Source organism: Cariama cristata, unplaced genomic scaffold (genome assembly GCF_000690535.1).
Source record: "Cariama cristata isolate BGI_N322 unplaced genomic scaffold, ASM69053v1 scaffold755, whole genome shotgun sequence".
Classification (NCBI taxonomy): domain Eukaryota; kingdom Metazoa; phylum Chordata; class Aves; order Cariamiformes; family Cariamidae; genus Cariama; species Cariama cristata.
Window position 1 is genome coordinate 1 of NW_009615556.1, and position 25,482 is coordinate 25,482.

Consider the following 25,482-nt stretch of genomic DNA (forward strand, 5'->3'; position numbering starts at 1 on the left):
AGGCGGGGAGGGCAGGGGACGAGGGACGCGGAGGAGCCGCCGGCCGCCGGGGAGAGCGTGTGCCCCAGGAGAGGGGACCCACGTCCTCTCTGTGCAGTTCCAGCAGCGGCGTTAACAACGGCCGTGCTGCTCTGCCCAGGCCTTTGCACAGCAGAGGAAAGGCCTAACCTGTGTACAGGTGATTCTGCATATAATAACACAAATGGATTTGAGTGATGGACTCCTACAGGGTCGTAGGACCCTGTTTTGGATGGTTTCTGCCTTTCTGCAAACACAAGTGCAGGATCCCATACGTGAAAACAAAAATACAGATGGCAGGGTAATTTAAGTTGTACTGTAAAACGTATTAGGTTTTTGACAATGAAATGTACCTGTGTGGATGAAGAGTGAAGCAGCAAGCCCAGGTAGGCTTGTAACCGAGTTCAGCGGATACATTGCAAGTTGTACTGCCAAGTACTTGTAGTTCTTATTCTGCTTTTCGGGAGACACTAACTCAAATGCTCACTAACTCTGGCAAGCAGGTAACAAAATGTAGGTGTCTATTTAAATACAAGTGAATCACTGTTAACAGAGATCCTAAGAGACAATTCCTTTTTACAGCTGCCTTGGCTTCTCAGCTATTCTCTGCTGTTGCTAAGAATGCTGACACCATCCTGTTTCTTTAGGAAAGAGGGAAGAAAGCATGTACAGCTTTGTTTAGTATGTCTTGCTGATGTACACGAAGCCATCCTGTGTTCATTTTTGTTAGGAATTAACAGATGGAAAAGAGTTATCATAAGGAAAGTTATGGAAGTCCATGGGGAAAAACAGCTGCTCTGAGGTGTCTATCACTATAGTACTCGCATTGCTAAAGGATGAACAAAAAAAGTACTGAAAAAGGATGAGTTGGGTTGATGCTTTTTCTGCTTTCAGGATATTTTGCAGTCTCAATTCCACATAGATTCTATGAGCATAATGAACTGTGAGGCCATACTGTAACATTTCCACGTGTATCTTGTATGATTTCTGTCCTATGTGGTTGTCTAATTTCTTCAAAATCTGTAGGAGCTCTGAAACGCCCATCCCTCTGCCCAGCCGGACAGAAAGACCCCCGTGCTTTCTAAAGGAAATGAACACAGTCAACCTTATTTCCTAAACCCTTCCTTAGGACAGTAGCTAGAAAAGTAACTTAGGTCTATGTTGACCTTTTAACTCTCCAGAATGTAATTCGAAGAACATAAAATGTAGGCATTTCTTGACAATTTAATGATGTGTTAGTGAAGCAGCTTAATGAAGGAGGCTGGAAAATTCAGATGTAAATTTGGTAGTTGCTGTGATAGAGAATTAACTAATTGGTAGAGATACTCAGAAGTAAATTTTTACAAACTTTTTTTTTCTTTTCAGATATGAAGCACTGTGCCCTCTGATACTTACTTTGTTGGTTCTCACCATTGGAGGATGGCTGCCATACTCTGTGAAAATTGTTCTGGTCAGTACCACTACACCCAGGTCAAACAGCCGCTTGAAATCAGCTGCATGTTGTTCCTGATTATGCTGGGAAAAGTGTTCCTTGATTTCTTCATGTTGCAAGTTAAGCAAAAAAATGTGAAAGATAGTTTTATGGGATATTTTTGTGTTTCACTGGCACTTCTCGATTTCACGCTGCTGCTGACTATCTCTTTTATTTTCTGTTTTGAGGACTTTGCACTCTGGGGTGTGCGATTTACAAAGTACCACATTTGCCTGTTCACTCAGATAATTTCTCTTACCTACGGTATTTTACATTACCCGGTATATCTTGTGGCTGGTCTGGATTATTACATGGCTATAGCCCAAACCTCTCGATTTCCTAAAAGAGGTCAAAGATTACTTTATGTATTTGCTGTGGTTGTTATATGGATTTCAGGGTTTTTTTGTATTCTGAAAGTTCCCGCCATCTATGAAGAACTAGACATTCAGAATCGTTTTTCAACTTACCAGTGTCGTCTCTACACCAGCATGCAGAGCTACTCTGTCTCATGTGCCATGGTGCTGCTCATAGGCACGGCTCTCCTGGCTTGTCGGAAGGAAGTTACGACCATGCTGTGGTCTGTCAGGGTAGTTTCCTTTGCCAGTCAGCCTGTTCTGATGTTCTCCTATGTGTCTAACAACAGCAGCACTTGCTTTAAGTGGCAGCTCCTGACCAGACTCCTCATCTGTTTTCTTGGCACTTGGGCACCTTTTGTTCTTCTTCAAATTATCATTTTGTTGCTCGGTGCTCAGATTCCAGCCTACATGGAGATGAACGTCCCCTGGCTGTACTTTATCAACAGCTTTCTCATCGCAGTAGCGTACTGGTGTCGATGTCACGACGTTGAATTGACAGAGGAGATGTGGTCTACAGATCCATTTGTCAGCTGGAAATTCTGCTTTATGCCATTTAACAATGAAAACACAGAGGCAGCTGATAAACCGGGAACAGTAATTGTAAGCTGTTAATGAGCTGCTGACTGGAAAGACTGCAAATAAGTGCTGTGCCACAGAACTGTGCACTCCGACGTTCTGTGACTGTGTACTTACAGATAATCTAAGGAAACACCTCCAGAGCTATGACCCATGGAAAGAAGTCCAGCATCCACCAATATTGCAGTGAACATTGCACGAGACTGTGGGACACTGTGTGCTTCCACACTGGGTTCCAGTGGGCAGTAAGCACCTGCCAGTTCAGAGAATTTAACTTGGAAATACAGGTTTAAGAAAAGACCACTACTTATATAAAACAAGTTTTCAGTTAAACCTCTTGTTTATGACTAGAATTTTACACTTCCTTTAAATGGAATGATCTCAGGTTTTATAGTACAAAATGCAATAAAGCCTTCTTCAAAGCTGGGGCCCTTTTATCAGTGATGTACATGCTACCCTACTGGCAAAGGTTCAAACAACTTCTGTAATTTTTTGAAGTGTGTTTGTTTGTTAAGGTGTGACTTTTGGTCAGTTTAAGTTAAGGGTGGTTGTCTGTTTAATGAGAAAGAAATTGTTTTAGTTAATGTAAGGCTACAATTCCTACAGAAATACGAACTTTGTTTACATAGTACAAAAAATAGTGCAAGATGTGCAACTTCCACAACTCCAGGAAAGGTGCTGATGTTTCATTATATCTTTGCTACAGCTCCTCTCATGTATATGTGCACATAGTAAAAAGTAAATAATTACAGTCAGAGCAATAAGCAACAAGGTTACTTGCTATACATAAATACATGCCCAAGGTTAAAGAACGGCTTAAATTAAAATATAATTTATTTTGAAGCCAATTTACTTTAAAATGAAAATAGTTAAATTTGAAGTGGGACTACTTCAGTAGGGGAAGAATTAGTCACACTTCTAGCAAAAATACTCCACTTTCAACTTTTCCATAAAACTTACAGTTTTATGAAGGTCTTGATTTAATTTTGTAGAAGAGAAATAAACGATACACAACCAAAGCAGACAAATGGAAGTAGCATTTATTTCTGAAGCACTGAACTCACAATACGATGTTGTATTGAAATAGAAATGATATAAGTAAATGATGCTGTAAGGTTGGTTAATCATTCAACCCAGACCCACAGGGAACAATGATATCACACAAGAATACTCATTAAGAAAAATCTGCAGATAACAGAAGGTGCAATTACAAGCAAGTTTAAGCAGCATAGTATAAGGTGCTTTGTTTCAGCATTTGTATGATGAATTTACCCATTAACAGACAGATTAAAGAAATTTCACTTCTACAGATCATAACAAGTGAGAGAATCTAAAATTCATTCACATGCTAGTTGGCAATAGGAAAGTGCTTTTTTAAAAAAGATTCACAAAGTGAAGATCATATTTTTACATAGTTCACTGTGTGCTCTTCAACTGTAAAATTTTATTTTGGGTTAGAATTGACATGATTATATATCAATTATAGACATAGATTTAATTTCAGAATTTAATGCTACGTGGGCTAAAATTTCTTATAAAAGAATATTCCAGTATATCACTCCGTAAGAATACACAATCACATCTCAATCATATATTAATCTTACATTTCTGCAATATATCAAAGTCCAATTATAATCTGATTTATTACACCCCATATAGTGCTTCTTTTACCCACAGTCTGTGGTAAATTTGTTTGAGGTCTCAGTGATGTAATCAAAAGGACATGAGCATTTTTAAGCAGCAGAAAATGGTTTGGGGAAAATATGTCAAAAAGGCCATCAAAAGGACAGTAGATGATCAAAAACTGAATTTCAAAACTAGTGCAATAAAAGGAGGCAATGCTTAGCAACATAGTTTGAAGTGTTTGGCACCACAAATTATTTCATCCTTTTTGCTGGAAAACGTATCTGGAAGAAATTCTATTTCCATGTAAAAGTAGGAAAGCACGTACAACGTTAACTTGAAAAACAACTATAAGCAATCACTCCCCGCTCTCTCAAATTGTAATTGCTGTTGTTTAGCACTTGAGATGCTATAGCATAAACCGTGTCTAAACACATTTTTTGGACACGGCATTTCTTCAGGTTTTATATAAACTGGACACCCACTGAAATGGGGTTGACAAAATATTTACAAAACCTAATTCCGTTTAAAAACCAGCAAATATCTCAAATATAGTAATGCACCAGGCATTTCAGAAGATCATGAAATAACTAATCCCTATACACTTGGCAGGCAAGGGAAAATTCCTAATTTGAAATTCATTTAACACCAGATGAAGGCAAAGTTATTTTCAAGAACATACTTTCAGATGCTTCTGCTTTGTGTGGTTGGTCTCACCCTTCTGATTCATTAACATATACAGAACTGGAACTGCAAGAAGTCGGGTAAGGCTGCTGATGTATTTTATTTATCAGTGTGGTTCAGCTTCTCAACGCATAATTAAAGTTTATGCAACCCCATCTATCCTGACGTGGCAGAATTCCTGTAGTTGCTGCAGTGCTTCTAAGGCCATTTTAAGTTTTAGAATTTTTATTTTTTACAGGGAAGCCACAACATGCAGCCAAAGCAAATATTAACGTACTGATGTTACATCACCATATTACTATCAAATTCATTCTTCCATACTCTTCGGGGGAAGGTGCCAAAAAGCAACCACCTTTGGGCTGTCACCACACCCACCAAGTAGGTAATAGTGGCACTACGGGCCTTCACGTAGCACCCAACTGTGGCATCTGAGCCTGCTAAGTAACTACTTTAAAAAACATTAATAGTAGCTCTCTTTGTAAGCCCACTTTTCTCCTTGACTTTTTATGGAGGGAGATACCAGTTGTGAAGTGATCTTTATCCTATTACCCTCCTAACGACCGAATCTTTTCCTCTGTGCATTTTCTTTCATCTGGTGCTTCTGGGAAGTCCTAACACTAAACCTTGACCCCAGCCTTATAACCATAAACCAGTACTCTGTGGAACAGGATTAGTTTCACTGCCAGACAGAAAGAGGAGAGAACTAGGAAAGCAGTAGTATCTGAAATAATAAGAACTACAGACAACCACTACTGTTATCTCCTCTGAACATTACTTCTTGTGCTGTGCCAGCAACTAACAGCCTTATACCATTCAAGTACTTTACAGTCTCTAATTCTTAGAGGATTATTTGATATTAATGGTAACAGTGGCTAAAGTGTTAACCCTTTCTTAGAAACTTCTGTACTTTCCTCATATAAAGAATCCCTTGGAAATCAACATTGATTTTAATGAGATATTCTATGTGCTTTCAACTGTAAATAGAAGTATTTGGCCCTCGTTAATAAAACCCTTGATTCTTTACACACATGGTTTCTGATCAGTACTGGTTTGCTAACACTATAACACAAAGACCACTTAAAAAGGAAGCTGGGTGTGCAGAGGATCTCACTGTTCTTTCAAACATCGACTTTGCAAAAAGCTGCCAGAGGATGGCCACATCCTGGCTGCCAATACACCGGACAGGTAGTGGAGGACAACACGAGTCTTCCCACAGGCTGACTGGACTTCACCCACAAAGCAGACATGCCTCATGGATCAATTATATTTATATTTGTGCTTCTGGCCTCATCCCATCACCAGCAAGGATACCCTGATTTAATACCTATGAACAATACGATAAGACTTTCAACAACCCTACGTAACAATACAGTGCTTTTTATGCACAAATGTATTATGTATTGCACTTAAATGATATTTATGATCACTCTTACGAATGCACAATCGTGCTCAAATTTTAATTCTTCCTAGATGGAAAAGAATCTATTTAGATCTCCTTCTTCTAGCTTCTTAATGTACACAGTCATTTTAGGTAACTCAGCAGAAAGCCAATATATGCTGGAAGATTAAAATTTTTTAACTTGAAACTGACTTTAACACTGACTCCCTCCCAGAACTGTGCTTCCGAAAAGTTGTATCAATGGTTACAAAAGCTAGACTATAAGCTTACTACATACCTTCAATTACAAGCATATTCACATCTTTGAATTTTGTTTTTTCCTTCCACTTAGCTAGAAGAGATCAGTAAATAATACGCACAACCTTCAAATGAATGAGCAGGTGCATGTACATTTTAATGTAGAGGTTACACAAACCTAGACAGCAGCTTAGGATAGGGGCCTTGAATACATATGGAAGTGCTGACCATGAGACCCAGGGGACAAGTAGGACACAAAATGCTCCAGCCAACACGGCTGACACCCAATGGGGTGAAAAGCACATGTAGAAATCTGTATGGAGAAGGAAATGGCACGTGACAGAGCTCCTCCAAAGTTAGGAAGACGGTAAAAGCAAATCAGCCCAATTCATTTGGATTAGGGTAATGCATGCTACCTGCTTTTGTGTTCAGTCTATGTCCCAGGCTCTGACTGCAGGGTACAGGCTGTCCATCCGCTCCGACTACGTTAGGGACAGCAATTTGAAAAAGCAGACATAGCACCTACACAATGGGCACTTGTCTGTACCATAATTACCATCTCTTTTTTAAATGTTGCTATTTGCAAAGCCATCCAGTGGATGTAACTACATAGAACCGACAGGGTCTAAAATTCTTATCACTAAAGGCAGATTCTTTTAAAATGAAGTTAATTTAGGCTTAGCTTAGATGAACTAAGCATTAAATGAGTTTACATTTCTTTATCCTCCCAATATTTCCTATCTGAAACTACAGCTCACTACAGCTCAGCAAGAGTGACTTAAAAGTTAATTCACTACAAGCAAATTATTAACACCTTACATTGAAATTACACATTTAGAGCTCTCTTCATACCTGTCCCACACAGCATTCAACAGAAACAGTATATTTAAAACAAAATACTTTTTTAGTTTCTCTCCATCTCCATCCAACTAATTTGGGTGAACTTTAAAAAAAAGTATCCTACATTGATTCTTTTGCAGAGTCATTATCTGCAGCCTAGGACAATGGATGAGTAAAAGTCTGGTTAATGAGTGACAACTATATATCTAAATATATGGTAAGAGGACATCTCTATGCAATACTGGTAAGAAAATAACCCTGCAAGCTTTTATGCACATGCTTAATTTTAATATGAATAGTCTCGATACAATCAGAAGAACTACTCATGTTATAAATTATGTGGATGTCTAATTATTTGCAAAACCAGGGCTCAATACAGCTGTCACTGAATTCTTTGATCACTCAGAGCTATACATTTGTCAATGTGTAAGAAATTTCTTAAGTTACTGAGCTGCAAGTTTCTGCATTGATATTGTGATATTAAAATGAGAACAGTCATCTGAAATAGGCATTTGAATGGGTATGCTGGGCAGTGACACACTACACCCAAAGTCTCACTACATGAACTTCCATTCAAACTACACCTAAGATATGGTTTTATACCTGAACATTTCCTTACAGCTAAGATGAAGATAAAAAAGTGATGCAAAAGCTATTGTAAATCTAATACTTGTTTTTATCCCATTCCTTTCCTCTTGCTGCCACATGTGCAGTTATGACAGACTCCATCAGTTCTATCCAAAAGGCTGGATTCCCACTTGGGATTTGTCCAAAAGAAGTTGGGGGGGGGCAAAAAGCTGCTGTCACAGGAAAGAAATGAGGAAATGAATGCTTGCAGGACATAAACCTTCTAATCAAGATATCTCATTGACACAAATCTAGCAAAGGTTTTACCCTCCATGAAGAACTTCATTTCTGCAAAGAGAAATGATGGATTAATGGGTAAAGAATGGATTTACAATGCAGTCTGTTTAAAAACTCTTCAAACATTCTCTGGTGATCCAAGACAACTGGCAGTTTAACTTGACAAGATGGTTATTTTTTATTCCTTATATAAGCAAGGTGATCAAGTCTTACGAATGTGCCAAATGTGAGGCAACATAGGTTGGCTGGGAGAAGTTAGCAATTCATTGGCAACACTTGTTTTTGAACAAGGAGCAGCCGAGAGCTCCCAGAGCACTTTTAGTCAGTGAAGTGGCCGAGCTTCCTTGCCGGAGTTCTGTTTCTGCTGCAAAGCAGGCTTCCTCAGTGATAGGAGCCAGATTAATCAGAGGAGTCTGCATACCCATTTTGACCAGTCAGGTGGATTTCTTTAAAACCTCACATAAACTCTGAAGCTGAGACAAGTATAATAGTTATAATTCTATTGGAAGAAATCTTGACAGTCACATTCAGCCCAGTGCTCTGCAAAAGGGTTTTTCCCTGAGCTAAGGCTACAGTTTGCATTAAAGAGTAGGGTAGGATGGAGACTAGTGGAGAAAAAGGAAGGGAAAAAGCCATCCAACATTATCTCCCTTTTGAACTAAGATCCTACAGCATCCTGTATTCCTTTCTATAGGAACTGAAATATTGAAAATATTGGAAAATTGAAATATGTGAGATGTAGCCCACAACAGCAGCTGTCTGAATACAGAAAACAAAACCCCAGGAAATAAAGCTAATGAAAAGGATTTCTTGTAGACACATCCAGTGGGAGTAAGTGTTAAAAAATAGTCAATTAAAACTTGCAATACTTACTCTTTTGCAAGAGGGTCTAGCTTCATTTGTGGGGAAAGCCATGGGAAATGGTAGTTCAAGCCTGGGAAAACCTCACCGATCTGAACAGAAACAAGCAATTGGTATGCAAAATGGTTCCGGAGAAATACTACTCTAATTATTATATTGCTTTTTTGAGTAAATTCAAAAGCTTCTGAAGTAGACTTCAGTTGCACTTGGAAGTTTTCCAGCGCACTTTAAGTACAGGTGTGATTTTTTTTTTTTAAACTGATTTTATTGACACAGCTATACTGGCAAACACTCCAATGCATGTGCATTTCGATCAGCATAGGTTAGTATAGCTGTGTCTGCTTTATGCCAAAAATCAGTGAAGGAGAATCAAAAAAACCAACAACTCTCAATATGCATAAGGCCCACGTTCTTAGTTGCTGCATTCATGAATATTTAAAGTATAACTCACTATCTGTGGCTCTCCCAAAACCACAGAAAATGTAGTGTACCAGAAGAACCAGAACAGATGTGCATTAATCAGGTCTCCTCTGAGGTCCTGGCATCTGTCAGTGATTATCTCCGAGAGTCATATATAAACACTAGCTGTAGAAGGTCTCCTGAAAGCTGTCTAATAAAGCAAAATTAAAACAGCCGTGAAATTCTCATGCATGTAACAACACTGTGATTAACTGCAGGTCTAAATAAGACTCCTAAGTCCACATCTTCAAATGTGCCTTAAGCCATTATCAAATCACATTTACGTATATCTACTTTTTACATTGCCAAAGAACAGTACAATCAGAAGACAGATTAAAAATTAGCCAGTGAAATTTTCGTATAAAAATAATAAAACTTTAAGACAAAAGCCAAAGGATAAATATCTAAGATATCTTTAGTCTTCAATTAGCTCATCAAAACAGAACATATCCTTTAAAACATATGTTACAGATATGCTACATGGTGTATCTTACAGAAATGCTACAAACGGGAACCTACTGTCTCCATCATTTGAATATCTTTCAAATGAACATTGCCAAACGTTGAACCTTCAACTAAGAAGTTTATTTTACAACAGTAACTAAAGACAGAAAAAAACAAATTAGAAAGTGCTTAGCAACTTCCCTCCAAAATTACCCCAGACGTCAATTAGTTCTCTAAAGCCTTTGGTGCCATTTGGAGAAGGACTCGCGCCACATACTAGCACGTAACAACAATGGGTTGTCCTAACTTGGAGCGTCAGAGGTTAATAAAAATATTAAAAACATCTACTATTAGTAAGCTCAAACAGTTGTAATTAAAAACAGTAATTCTAATGTTGATCTCTGGAAGATAATGGTAGAGAGTCTGTTAGTAGACACAAAGCAATAGTCTAATTAAAGGAAAATGAAGCACAGATTTTTCTGTAATCCCAATTTACTCTTTAAAGTCATCAGTTAAATAATATACATATTAATCTACCTGTCATAAACCTTCCTTTCAGCCAGTGTATGTGCATGGACTCCTTTTGATCTAGGTCAGCAGTTCTCAAACTTTAGATCAGTTCCTCTTCTTTTCAGGAATACTTTACAGCCCCCCTGAATGTCTCCCTACACAATGATATATTATGCATTAATTTGCATAAAATACAAAATACATTATTTGCAGATACATACACATATTTAATTCAAATATACACAACGACTCGTATCAGCACACATGCTCTTCTTTCCCAAAGGGATCTAGGTCTGTACATGAGGGGAGTGGAACTGCAAAAGGGAGGGAACAGAAGGTACACATCCATGAACATCCGTACCCAGGTGATGGGGAAGCAAAGGCCGAGAAGGCGCTGCTGCCTCGGAGCCCAAGCAGCTTCTGAGAGCGTCAGTACCTGGGGAAACACGTATTTGTTCCGCATACAGCGTGAGAGAGGGAAGATGGAGGGAAACACCAAAATCCCACCATCTGTCTCTGCAGCAGCCAAGTCAAAATCTCCTGCCAGAGGGACAAAGCAGAATCTCTAGAAATTTCTCCCAGAGTTGCCAAGCAGTGGCACTCCTCCTGCCGACCTGCAGCTCCAGGCTCCCTCACTGCAGCAGCAGTTGCTCCTACACTGAGCTCTGAAGGGACCTCACTGAGCAACTCACCATGCTCCTTCCTCAGACTAGTACAAGCCCAGCTCACGCTGGCCAGCAGACAAATAAAAGGTGCTTGGAAGCTTCCAGTGCAGCAATGGGAACGAACTACAGGAAAAGACAAGTTAGAAGAGGTATCAAGAAAAAAATCATCTAAGCTATGCTATCCCTTCGCCACCTCCAGTCTTTGAAGTACACTTGTCTCAATGCGAGCTAGTTCTGGCTGCAGTTTTCAGCCCCACACACCTCCACATTTGGGAACCTGAACCCCAAGTGTTCTCACACCTTCTCAGGATCCACTCTGAACCCTCATTTGAGAACTGCTGGTCTAGTTTAAGTAGCAGCATGCAAAACTACAAACCTAACAACTTAATGCCCTCTTAGTGCATAGCAGCATACGAAGAGTAAAGTAACATGTGCTTCAGTTACCTCTGGCAAGAGTGTCATGCCATTGCATTTCAGTAGCCTGATGAGGATTTTGATGCGATGTCTACATGGTTTATAGTATTTTCAGACTTCAAGAAAATACTACAGTGGCAGAGATGAGGGTAAGCCTACACAAGGAAAACCGGCTGCCAACCTACCCCTTACAAACAATTTGCTCGAGACTAAAAGAAACTCGGAGAGCACAACTAAATGCATAGCATTTTACTGTTATTAGTGCTTCCACATGGTCTGTGGACACTTCTGTTATTTCAGTCCAAAAACTGCTGTATGTGGGAAAAATCTTTCAGAATACAGCAACACAATTTAAATGGTGTTTAGATTGGGGTGGGTGCTGGGGTATCAATCTTAAACTCGTAAGATAAAATACATCTTGGGGAACATTAAACCTATCACATCATATTTCACTTCATGTTTTTTCATGAACTCCCACTTCAACTCAAAGTATTACTCAGGCTTTACCATGAAATTGGAAACTAGAGAGGACTACCTGGTATAATCAAAGGAACGTTTTTAAGTCTTTATGTGGGGAAAAACCCCATATATTTAACAAAACATCACAGTAACACTCATGCCACAGTGAAGATGTTGGCATATTACTGTCGGTTCTGTCACTGAGAAACTGTTGTTTAAACAGTCATGTTCACCCCCTAGGATTCTTTCAATGAATTGATACGTGCACAGATTTTCAATGCAGGTCCAAGCTTAATATTCATTGCACTCATAAGGTGATCCTCCTTCAATAACAGGAGAGCTTGTCCATCAATTTCTTGTGCTCTAAATTCGTCCGCAATATCCTGACAACCTACGAGGCAACACAAAAAAAGAATTACTGAGTTAGAAATGTGCATTCTTAGATGCTATGACTCTGTCCACGCTAGAGCTTTTCAGCTACACAATTTCCAATGCTCATCCCTTTAGCTTGTAGAAGCTAAGGTACATGCAAGAGTTCAATATTACGATGGTAACTGCCGAGACAGTCTGAAAGTAATTTTTACAACAGCCTCCAATTACACTGTAATTATTGGAGAATTGCTCATCGGAAATTTCAAGTCCTAGCAAAGACAGCTTTCTCATTTCATTAAGAGGAACAATCACCATGATCTCACAATTGGAAGAGACTGTCAAAATACCACTGAAATAGTAACTAAGTAAGAGCATAATTCAAGCGGGTTCTTTCCAGCAATAAAAAGATATGCATATTCTACTGCTATGTACAACTCACTGACAAAATTCACATAGTTATAATTTCCAAAAGGTGTTAATTCCATCAGTATGTTACCACCACTGGGTTAAGTAAATAGAATTTTGATTTATGGGCTTTAGCATAACTGTCATAAAGACACTTATCAGTTACCTGAGTGAACATTCTATGCACAGCAGTAAGTCACTTCACAAGTGCAACTTTAAACTAGTTGGATTTTTTTCTTTTTAAATGATAAACTCTTTTTCTGAACATGAAATAACACAGTCTCAGGTTGCTGAGGCCTACAACATAAGGAAAAGGGTGTTAGACTGTCCCACGTAACTGCAGGCCCTTTTCCACTGAAGAACACTGTGGAAACAAAAGGTTCCTCAAAAGATGTTCTGGACATCTGTTAAGCAGAAACAGTCAGTTATGCCTGGCTGTATGGCAGCTCTGTTATACAGAGTAATGTCTTCTAACAATGTCAATAAGAGCACTCATTGTCAGTTGTTTATTTGAAGCTTCTTTCCCCAAAGCCATGTTTTTAATGTTTTTTGTATTTTTATGTTCTCAATCCAGTGGTCTCTCCATCTGCCTCAGAGCCTTTCAGACACATTTTAATTTGTGCTCTACCTTCCGTTCCTCCTTTCAATTAGTCCTCAGTTAAGCCTATTTTTTGGCATTTTTATATTTTCCCCTGTTCGAAAAGTATACTATTACAGAGATATGAAAATACTGTGTAGAACAACTTCCCCCCTGCAGATGAGAGCAATTGACTAATTTCATGTCCTCTTGTGTGTTCAGATTTAAATTCTATAAAGAATAGATAGTCTAATTTCCTGGTGGATTTACAAATGAGTAAGAGACAAATAGAAAGGAAACGTGGAAGCAAGTATTAATTCATTTGGATTATTACTATGTAGTAGTCATAACATTCAAGGTTGGAAAAGGTTAGCTTTTCACAAAGAATACAGCACCATTTTTTTTCCTTAATGATTTGTTAAACTGACCTCATGCAACAATTAGGTGCCACCTTATTAAGGAAAGGGAAAAATTAAGATAATTTGAAAAGAGAAAGCTCTTATTATGGAATTTTACTGTATCCTATAGCTACACTTCTAAACCTCTGCAGTTTAGGTTACAACTGTGTAAACTACAATCCCAAACCCAAAACAGTTACTCTGTAGCAGTTGGCTAACTTTTAATCAGAACTAAGGACTATTTTCCATAGCATTTAAAACAATGCAGCTTTAATATATGATAAACGCCCAGTTCTTGGGCATTATTTATTGTAAGAAGAAATTACAGTGGTATCTTTTGGAGAAAAAAAAACCAAACAAAACACTAGTTTGTCATGAACAGTATTTATATAGCCAATATAAAGCTATTAAAATGTTTTACTGCTCGCACGTATTCTGTAACATTTACTTTTAATATTTCTGGTACAGTGATGCACTAGTGCAGCCCAGCTACAAAGTATACCACAATCAGTAAGCTCCAGAATTCTTCAGGAACCCAGAGTTGTCAGAGAGCTCCTGAAACAGCGTTGCCAATTCCAGCGACCAAGTGGAGATAATGCTGCCAGTAACGTGAAGAAAAACCTTAAGACAACTGACCATTCTCAGGAGGATTTAACAGCTCTATCATAAAGGTTCTTATTTACGTGTAGACACCAGAGAAAACATCTGTAAGTCAAGCACTAAGTAAGTATTTCTGTGGGAGGTATCACTGTGTCTGACTTGAGACCTGAACATGATGACTGTCAGACCATAGCATTTACAAAGAATCTGAGAGATCAAGAGAAGTTTTTACATTTAGGAACAAAAGTGGTCCTATTAAAACAGATAACTGGTGGTTGTTGCAGGCTTTTTTCTTGAAGCAGGACAAGAAGCATTTCCACGAAACTTCTCCTAAAATACCTTTTATCAAAGTCATTTTGTAGAAGCAAAGGATGAAAGTTGAATGTACTTCAGTTCCCTCATCGAAGCACATGTGGGTATTCTTAAGCACTTTTGCAATTGGTTGTTGTGCAGTAATTTAGCTTAAAAAAAAGGATGGGAAGAGGGTGAAAGAACATTAACCTTGCAACTGAAGAAAGAAAGGAGGAACAACTCTGCTGGAGCTTAAACTGTTGTTGTCTCTTTGCCTCAGAAGAAGTAACAGTAGCCACGTCCTACAATCTTCCCTTCTCCAAAATACTCCAGAGGAATTCAGGAAAAGCCTGACAAAACTCAACTCCACAGTTAGATCTCAGCTACAGACTCCATGCAGAAAGCTGTAAATCAAAACAGATGTCCCTAATGTTTATGAAAAGCTGACAAATCACCGTCTCCTACAACATGGCAGATGGTCTGCATGGACTGCACCAAGTATATACTGCAAAACAGCATAATGAAAGTCAATTATATTGTTTCTTCTATTATTCAACTCTGACAGCATATGAAAAAATATTTTTTCAGAGAGTGGCTTGGGAATATATTGAACAGAATAAACTCCAAAATTGCCAGAAAACATGAATGTAGCTATGTAACAAAAATTCTGGCAAGTTGTGAATTTTAAATACCAATTGAACTTTTTTAAAAAAAAGTATTTGAGAAACTAGGCCTTAATACAGATGGGAATGAGTCACTATAATAAATTTTCATTAAATACAGAGAAATATAAAGTTTAAAATCAAAGATTACCTTGTTTATAGAACACAAAAACCCCTCCAGATCGAGCAGCTGGTGAAATATTCTAAAAGTAATGGTTTCAAACCAGAAACCACATTTTAATAATAATATTTTTGTTTTCATACTTGCAAGTGAATTTTGTTTATGTGGTACTTTAAGTTTTCTAGGACATGAACTATCATTTATTCTTTTGCAGAACCTAGGATCAGGAAGTTAATTCAATAACTAGAGCCTCAAATCTATAAAAATAGTAACTCAAAGCAGCAGCGATATAGTTATATTCCAGTAACACAGCTGAAGTACAGAAACATGAATGACCATGTCTCAAACCTAGGAGCTTTGCTTGTTTTTACAGACATCGCTGCAGGCTCCCAGAAGCAGATAACATAACTTAATTGCAGTTTATAATCTATCAGAAAAGGTACATCAAGGATTACTTTTGCTGATTTAAGACATCCTTTATTCAATTCTTTGCCTGACCTGCTTTATAAAAGATTAACTGTCATAACCCATGCATATGACTTCGCAATGAAGACACATTCCTTATGGGTTATTAGCCTAATGGAATACACAGAAAAACGGTTTAGCATTCCAGAAAAAGTAGAAAAACCAAACTAAACTTGGGTTTCAACATTTTGACATACAAGTTACATGTGTAAGCAACAAAAATTCTTGTATGACTGCTAGCATGGAGACCTGCCTTGTTATCTGGAAGGATTACAGTATCCGATCAGATAGAATGGCATCCTTGGGAAAGAGTGGGGAGTGAAACTTTAAAGCTTATGATAGTTAGAAAATGATAAATAAACAACAAATAACCTGAAGATGATATAAAGGTAACTATGAATACTGAGCTGAAGAAAAGGTTTGTAAATAAGGAGAGACAAGATTATTTTTTCTGAGAACAGACCGTGCCTACCAGTATGCAGAGTCTATACGCAGAAGTTCCCTACATTTCAGTTACTGAGCAAAGCTATGCAAAACAAAGTTTAGCTTTATAAAAGAAACTTCCTTATTCTTTTTTAATGGCTTGTATCAGGGCAATTCGTTCAAATTTTTCAGTTGTATAAAGGGAAATAACTCTCTTCTTGCCTTTTCTACTGAACAAGCAGCAAGTAAGGAGGGAAGAGAAGAAAGAAGTGTAAAAGGGAAGAAGCGTGTCTGATCTCTCTACTGACCTCTTGAGAGAAGTCAGACTGAAGGGAGGAACAGCTCTAATCTCCATCAGCTGGGATGCAACAGCAGAAGTGGGACTAGTTCTATCAACATGGGATTTGAGCTGAAGGAATAAGCAAGAGGAAACAAATCACATTCCAATTTCTATCACCAACAAGTACGCTAGTGCTGTTACCACACCACCTCCTCAACACACTGCTGCTAAAAAGCAAGGAACTTTACTGTTAAAAGAAAAAAGGGAACAAGTTATGCACATTACATACCAGGCAAAGAATGTATAAAGGCCCAAACTTCATCAACAGTCCATACTGATGGGTCAGCTTGCACCACTGGTAGCAAGTCAATGCTCTCTGGCATTTTCCTAATTCTTAGTTCCCTAAGTTCACGTTCTCTCTCTCTTTCACTCTGTCTTCGCAGACGGGTGGTCATGGCAGTTGGAACAGCATCTTCATGAGAAGCCGTATCTTCTTCTGCAGATGGATAAGTAATTGGAAGCTGGAAAACGCAGTACAAATACACTACAGTATTATATTTTATTTGTAATTCCCAAAACAATGCCATAGTTTTAAGCAAATATTCCACAGACCTGTCTAAGAAAATGATCTCGTGACGCCCCATCAGGGCCACTCGGTCGACGCCCGCGTCGCCCAAGACTTTGGCTATCTGATTTCCGATTCCAACGACTGGTCTTGTCTGATGTAAACAGCCCAAATTTCTTAGTGCAACTAAGGCTGTGCCTAAAGAAGTAAGATATATTCAATAATGCACTAATAGTTTTTTGGACTGAATTCAACCAATTAACCATAAAATTACAGTGTTGTAGAAATGCTGCCTAATTAAAGTCAGCAACAGCTGTCACAGAAATCCAAGAGAAAGGTACTTCAAAGGCCATTTACTCAATTCCCTTGTCTTGATGCAAGATCAAGTACATCCAGATCATCCCTGGAAGATGTCCATCCTTCCCATTCTTTAAAATTTTCCACAACAAAAATAACTTTGCATTTTATCAAATAGTCCAATCCCGCTTCTCCAAGATGTCCACTAAAAGCCTGAAGTCACATTGTGCCTTTTGCTTCCATTTTCTCTACCTAGCTGATACCCAGTCAAGGGAGGATGAAGGCAAAAAATCCCATCTTAAAATTAAGGGGCCAAATCCCTCCTTAGCATTATTTTGCTAGTAGCGTCCCAACAAGTACCAAATCCAAAATATACAATCCCACTACTTAAAATAGGAGTGTCTCACATGGGGGATTAAAAAAGTAACAGACATTAAGAGAAAGGAGGTCTCTAGGCACACTGATGCAAAAAAAGAACTATTCCCCATTTCTAAAACATCTGCGATTAAACATCAATTTTCCAGCTGTAATGATGGAAGGTTTTACATTCAGATGTTGATTACAAATTCTTCTTCTCTTCACTAGAACAAAATTAAAGCGGCATACTAAACTCAGAGGAACAGAAACCAGCCGTTTTCCTCTGCCAACCATGTACAAGTAAATGGCATCACTTATTATTTTCAAGAAAGGAGAAGCTTTAGAAAACACTAAGTTATTTATGTTTATGAATATTTCTATTTTACTCTATGCAAATAAAGAATTTTTACACTGTTACTAAAAATATTTTAGAATGTCTTTTGTCTACGCAGCATTTCAATTATGCCAAGATAAATACAGTAGGTTTTTTTCCCTAGCATCACACACAACTTTAAGAAAGCCCCGCTAGCCCAGCATTCTTTCTCTGACATTGCCCAACATTAAGGGGACAATAGGAATATGATAAATATATAATGATTTGTGGCCCATGAACCTCTGCACCAATTTCCAAACACTCAGTAACGGATTTCTCTTCCGTGATACCCATTCACCTTCCCATAAGCCCAACAACACTCGCAGCACCCTCTGGAAAGAGGTCCACAATTTTACTGTAATTCCTTTTGTGTATCTTCTTGAAATACATTATAATTTGGGTAGAAGGCAGCCACGTTTTACTGTTTCTTTATTTTTCAACATCAGATACTATTTGGGTGCTATTGTTATTAACCAGATAGTGATAAGCAATAACTAGACAGAATACCTTTTAGCACAGGATGTGGAGCAAAATCTTTTTGACCGCAGAAACTTATTAGAATATCCCATTTTTCCACAAAATTCACACTTCAGAAGATCATTTTCAATTTCATCCAGTCCCTCTAAAGAAAGCAGTGAGGCATAAAGAAATCAGTTTCAATGACAAAATTACGTCCAAATTTCTCATCTCAAGAAGGCAGGCGGAAGATTTTCAAATATTCAACACATTTAATTAAATATTTCGATTAACAGAAAACTATGCAAAGCTAAGCAAGTCATAGATTTCATCCTCTATAGAAAAGATCTCGAGCAAACTGAACTTTACTGAACCTTCAATTAAGTCATGCAATGAACTTAATCAGCTTTTCTGTTAAATTTCAAGCCATCCATAACCAAGTATGCCCTCAAACGTGGCGAACAATTAAAAACAAGTGTTACAGTCCTCATGAATTATTGCTTATGAAGAGTTCATTAAGAGAACAGGGCATTCTATGGACTAAATTCAAGCTCTCCTGTAATGACACAATGCATCAACCTTTTAAATTACGTACTTTGAATAAGCAACTGCTACAACCAAAGGGACTTGTGAAAGCAAGTAAAACATTGAATCTTATATAAAAAAAGATAAGCTGCATATAAGAAAAAAAGAATTATAGCATCTACTGATTTACAATCTACTGTTACAGAATATTTTTCTGTTGGTGGTGAGATGAGGAGGCAGTTTTCCGGCTCTTTGTGAACTCAAACACCCACTGAGATAAGTATCAGTGAAATAAAAAGTAGAAAAGCCCCAAAAAAGGTAGTACAAGGCAACAAGGCAGCATACACGTCACACACACGGAATTGTCTATGCTACAGCATGGTTTGTACGTAGTTTAGAATAATGCCACCATATTGGCAAGCCAACTTGACTTCTGGTATGGAAAAAAAATCCTTATCCCCATGCACCATCTGTGAAATACATCGTAAGGAGGGAAGGAGTAAAACTGGCACAAACTGACATGTAACATTTTGCAGTCATTCAGGTCAAGCGGAAGAACTGCAATCCACGTGGCTGCAAACACGGTCAAAATACACTGCTCAGAAATTCAGAGGACTAAACAAACATACATTTCTCCCACATTTCTAATTTACCCGAGTCACTGTTTCATATACTTTGGCTCTTGCTATTCACCTTCCGTGTCTGTACTTTTAAAAATTTAAAGCTAGCTTTTTGTTCTAAACTCTTTGTTAGAAGAACTGCAATCCACGAGGCTGCAAACACGGTCAAAATACACTGCTCAGAAATTCAGAGGACTAAACAAACATACATTTCTCCCACATTTCTAATTTACCCGAGTCACTGTTTCATATACTTTGGCTCTTGCTATTCACCTTCCATGTCTGTACTTTTAAAAATTGCAAACTAGCTTTTTGTTCTAAACTCTTTGTTAAACTCTGATGCCAGCTAAAGGCAAGTATCAGAGTTTAACTGAAAGATTTTAACTATGAATTTGTAAAAGTCTGTTACAGCAATGTTAACTCACTGAACTGTTTGCTAATGCTAACTATTGTACTGAGAAGGTAACACAAAAGCACTAGTGCAGCAAAGAGCTGAAAATACTGAAAAGGGTATTTGAGTAACATATCTGATGTATCAGGACTCAAAGACATAACTAAAGTCAACATATCCTTCAGCAGTGTCAGACTGAAAATTACCATGTTGTACGTCTCCAACTTAGTAAGCTGGTATCACGTAAGTTGGAAACTAGAAACGTACCAAATCTGACCCACCCTGTAACTGAAGTTAAATACCAGAGATGCATCCTTCAAATAAATCACTCATTCTCACAAACAAAAACGAAATCTCACTCCCAATCCAGGTCATGCTATGTGGAAAAAAGTGACAATAGAGTGAAGCAAAAATTGATGCTAAGAGCCTTTTTTTTTTTTGCATATTAGGTGTTTCTACCATAAATGCAATCATATCCTGGTTTAATATTAAAAAATCTCCTTTGCTCAACTTCTGCATATGTGGATGTGTCTCAATGCTGGATGTTTCCTACTAGCTCATCTAATGAGTGTGCAAATTATGTACATAAATCTAACACCAGCTGTCAGGAACAATAACTAAAACGAAAAACATGAATGTTTGCATAATTCCATAGAACAACAGACAAACTGTCTGAAATCAAAACAGCAACATAGTGTTAATACTGAAAAGTTCATAGGGAATGCTATTGAAAAGAAAATGGAATTAAGGTTTACTGTAACAAATTAAGGGCAAAATAACTATTGCAAACAGAGCTTCAAATATTCTAGAAGATACACCAGATGGCAAAAAGTTTTTCTGGTTTGAAATATATTGGGTGAAACAAGGTATTAAAAAACTGCCCTCTTGATCAAGAAAGCAAGTTTATTTAATCGAATGTACTAAGCACAGCCATGAGCTAAGAGATTTACAAGTCTCATTTTGTCTGTAGAAAAGTAGTATAACTCCATTGAGCTGTAAAATAACCAAAAAATGTCAAACAAGTCATACAATTTGCCAGATGACTTTTTTTTAAAGCCTCTTGTGCTTGATGCTTTCATGTCACTGGACTTCCCTCTCAAAGAGCTGGTTACATGGAAGCCCTCATTGGGAGATGACACCAAAAAAATAACAGCAGTTTTAAATTAAATGAAATAAAGGTTTAGAGAACTTCCAGCCACACTGCAGCCCTCCACTATTAGTATGCCAGATGCTTGCCTTCTAAAATTTAGCCTGCCATGCCTATGTGAAAGTTTGTGAAGAATAAGGTATGGGCCTCAAATTATTTTACAGTAGAATATTGTGTAATACATTCAAAAAATAGACTCTGTGAAAACATCTTTCTATGTAGACAACTTAACTACAACATAATCAAAAGAAAGTTACGGTTACAAAGCAACGCATTGCAAATATCTGCCACTGCCTAAACTAGGCAGTTACAAAAATAGATTCTGTGAAAACTGTTTCTTCATCTTTCTATGTAGACAACTTAACTACAACATAATCAAAAGAAAGTTACGGTTACAAAGCAAAGCATTGCAAATATCTGCCACTGCCTAAACTAGGCAGTTACTGCAAAATGAAGAAGGGCTCTGGACTATACTGAGATACACTAGTAAATGCAATCATATAATCAGGCATAATTTAGGAAATCCTGTTTTATGTTTCATTTTCAGGCACTGTTTCCACAGTTTCTGACTTCTTTGCACAGAAGTTGTATCAACATGTAGCAGGACTGCAACCCACCAGTATTTCCTTTCAGTGATGTGCTTCCAAGCTAAACCAGCTCCTACTAAAAAAATCAGTGCTCCAAGTAAAAATATGCTCTTAATTTCAAGCAGAGATACATATTGCCTGAGCAGTAAATCAGCCTTAAGCAGAAATTCCAACCATGTTTACTTGACTTCACTACCAACAAATACTCTTCTTGAATTCAGAATGCTTTCTAAAGCAAGCTTTTTAGCTTGTCTGCAATCCCTGACTTGGGTCTGACCCAATACATTCATAAATGGTAATGGATATAAATCACTGTGGTAAAAAAGAATGTATCCGAATCTAATAATCTAAAAAAAACGAATTTTGAGCTAATTTGTTTGCTGAGATACACAATGGATGCAGCAAACTTCCCTACTGCACTTCAGTACCATTCACCAAGGCAGAAAACACAGTAACTAAAACTGCCACTGCTGTTGCTACCTTGAAAGTTCCCCTGAGAAAAGACTGGGGGATAAACTGTTTTAATTAAGTGACAATTTACAATGCCTGGAGTGGAAAGTAGTTGAAGCACAGCTATGGTGATGCTTGCTACTGCTCAGGACACGTGTCTTGACTTTTTCCAACCACTTCCCCGATGCAGACCTGTGGCAGCAGCAGGCTCTGTATTTGCCGCCTCTTACTCTGCTCACTACAGTTTTGATATGAAAGAGGCAAAAGAACTATTTTAGGAGAATGAAACTAAGAGTTGGCATTAAGACAAATTTAAACAGATCACCAAAAACAGCTCCTCTGCAATTGCTCAAGCTGTGGAGGAGAAAATCCAGAAGTGGCTGAAAAATTTTGAACTTTCAGATCTTGGATGAATTTATACAAAAATGTGAGTTAAAGAATAACTTGGCTTTTCTGGGCCAGGTCATGGTTTAATTTCCATTTCATAACACTCATGAGGCTACCTACATTAGAGCTTGAACAGTAACAGTGTTGTAATACATCCAAAATAGTTCACTGCCGAGTTCTAAAAAATCTGTGATGATGATTATGTCCAGTACTGCATGGGGAACTCAATTTAGTTCCTGAGCTGTGCCAGAGACCGCTGTATTCTAAGCAGGACAAGTGCATAGTTTCTTGACATTTGTGTGCATCTACAGCAACTGCTGTTATGATGCGAAGCTAGTAAAAAACATTTGAAAATAGTTTCTATTACAGATAGTGTAAAGACTGGAGAAAGATTCCAGAAGTACAGACAGGATGGGAATCTGTAATACATACAGAACTGAAGGAAAAAATAAAAAGGATATTTAAACAAAAGCTACAAACCTTCTGCAATCATATCCTCTATCTCTGTGTCCGATGAGTTGTCTGCATGTTTTGTATTCTGCAAGTCTGATTCAACACACACAACACTCATGATTTGACCCTCCACTAGCAATCTTTTTTCTGCAGGCTGTTCTACCAGCAAAGATGAACGACTTACCTATTGCAATAAAAGCAAAGCAACATTGATTAACTGAGCAATCAATAATTCAAAATAGTATTTGTGAGTTTGCAGTTGTAACTGAGACATATCACAGTTCTATTCCGTATCGATTAATCATTATTATATAGTGCCAAAGCTCTAAATACTATTTCTCAAGCAAACACAAAGACTCACTCCTGCTCTGCAAAGTTTGCAATTATGTTTAATACAGGAAGAAACACATTATATCTAGTGATACAAAGGAATGGGAAAATGAGAGTCTCATTAAATTAGTTAATAAGGCAGGCTCAAAGGGTTTAAACTGTCCATTTGTGGATTTAAAATTTTCAACAGGAATTCTTACCAGACACAGTACTAATCACATCAAACTCAGTAAGAGGTGTGCCAGTGCTTTAAGCAACAAATTTTTAACACTTTAGAATTTCAACACAGACTCATCTCAGATTTAAATTAAGATTTAAATTAAAGTATCACTTCAATTGAGGTATCTAGGAGACAGACGAATGTAAAACAAAGTTATCGCAAATGGTAGCCTAAAATCACTCTCTGTAGTTGTATCTGGATACAGCCTATCTACTCAACTGTGTATCTGTTTTCATTTAGTACCAGTGATACTGGCAAGCCAAACAGTATCACGAATTCCAATTATATACGCAAGACAATACAAACAGTATACAAGTATGCTAAATGCTGTAAGAAACAGGTTAGCAATTAGTGGGAGAAAGGTCAAAACCAACATTTCAAAAATGATTCAAGTTCTAAATAGCTACTATCCAAAAATAACACCATCCTTAAAAATACTTTGCTTCAAAAATTAGTAGTGAAAAATTCACAGCAACTTTCACACTTACAGGGAACGGCTCTAACCCCTCCTGAATCACAAAGCCTTCAATAACGTGGGTCAGGATCTGTGGTTTAACAATAGCCTGTGGAGGTTTATTTTCTAGGCTAGGGATGCTATTGGGCATTGATGTGCTGTTGCTCCTTGTTGTTGCTGCTGGAAGCAAAAGAGGTGGTGGTGGAATAGAGGCATGTGAAGGATCAGACGGAGATTTAATTACTGAGGCACTGACGGATGATGTCACTGAAGGTAGTCCCCCATGTTCTGAAAAGAATAACAAAGTGTGTTATGTTTTTATCACTTATGTCCAACCATTGGCTCAGAATTCTAGAAATAAGAGGTGATAAACACACCCAGCTCCGCACCCATCATCCTGTAACACAGGCTTTTCCCTATGGTTTATAGATTTTTACCTTCAAAACAAGATGGTTTTCCTTGACAGACTATTCCACAAGCGAAACATTTTCCTTTACTCAGTACCTACTATCTATAAGCACAGTGGGCCATTAATTACCCACACAAATCACAAATGCATAAGTCAAAAGCAGAAAGCAGTATTTTCAAACACTTGGTTCTCAAGACTGAGCAGCTGAGGTATTTCTAAAGACAGAATTTATTTTCAGGGATACTTTGAGCCTCAGTAACCTGCAGGATCACAAGTATTACAACGTCAAGCCACTAAACACCACTAAGCATATAGCATATATAGATATACACACACTATACTATATATAGAGAGAGTATATATTTATATACTTAGCACACTGGGGAAGTTACATTAGTTTGCAGGACAACAGTTGACACAGGCATATCTCTCATAATTCACTGAAGAAAAATTTTCATTGGGAGCTTCTGCATTAGAACAGCTCTTTACTGTGGCGTATAAAAAAAATGGTGCCAAGAAGAATCATACAGTGTAGTCAACCATTCCAACAGCAACTTCTAATTGCTGACCCTGATTCTGCAAAATCAATCTTCACTCCAGATCAGTCAGCATATTTTGCCAATATCACACAGCTAGCACTTAAAGATTAATTGGAGATTGACACTCCTGTTAAGATTTCAGTATAAAAGTATATGCTAAAGAGCTCACCTTTGGGACTGAATCATTCGTTCTATCACATGGATTTTGAATACATTTCATACCATTTCTTTTACTTAGAAAAGGATACCACTGAATTATATTAAAAAAATCAAAACAATAGATTTTTATTTTAACACATCAATAACTAGTAGAAGTTTCTAAGCAGAACAGCCATCTTAGTTTTGACATTTGTTCTCACCTGACAAAGGATCTTCTGAATTAAGTGCCTCTCCATTCCCCAAGGTTATGGCTGGGGGGGGGGAAAAGGGGGGGGGGGGGGGGGTGGGC

General features: G+C 37.8%; 2 protein-coding genes across 2 annotated transcripts in view; one reads left to right on the forward strand and one right to left on the reverse strand.

Annotated features, from left to right (window-relative positions):
• Positions 1–1,437: 1,437 nt before the first annotated feature.
• GPR160 (G protein-coupled receptor 160) lies at positions 1,438–2,457 on the forward strand. The gene has a single exon (XM_009699818.1). The coding sequence runs from the start codon at positions 1,438–1,440 to the stop codon at positions 2,455–2,457; it is 1,020 nt and encodes a 339-aa protein (XP_009698120.1).
• A 9,659-nt stretch (positions 2,458–12,116) lies between these two features.
• PHC3 (polyhomeotic homolog 3 (Drosophila)) overlaps positions 12,117–25,482 on the reverse strand; it is a 26,948-nt gene continuing 13,582 nt past the window's right edge. Inside the window, exons 9-15 of the mRNA XM_009699817.1 lie at positions 25,394–25,482; positions 24,121–24,374; positions 23,110–23,266; positions 18,562–18,688; positions 17,087–17,225; positions 16,764–16,995; positions 12,117–12,271 (exon numbers count right to left, since the gene is read on the reverse strand). The exon at positions 25,394–25,482 is cut by the window's right edge and continues 2 nt beyond it. Of these exons, the coding sequence (XP_009698119.1) occupies positions 12,117–12,271; positions 16,764–16,995; positions 17,087–17,225; positions 18,562–18,688; positions 23,110–23,266; positions 24,121–24,374; positions 25,394–25,482 (1,153 nt within the window). The remainder of the gene's footprint in view (positions 12,272–16,763; positions 16,996–17,086; positions 17,226–18,561; positions 18,689–23,109; positions 23,267–24,120; positions 24,375–25,393) is intronic.

Excerpts from the sequence above, each read along its gene's own strand:
- GPR160 (XM_009699818.1), top strand. The coding sequence starts at position 1,438 with ATGGCTGCCATACTCTGTGAAAATTGTTCTGGTCAGTACCACTACACC.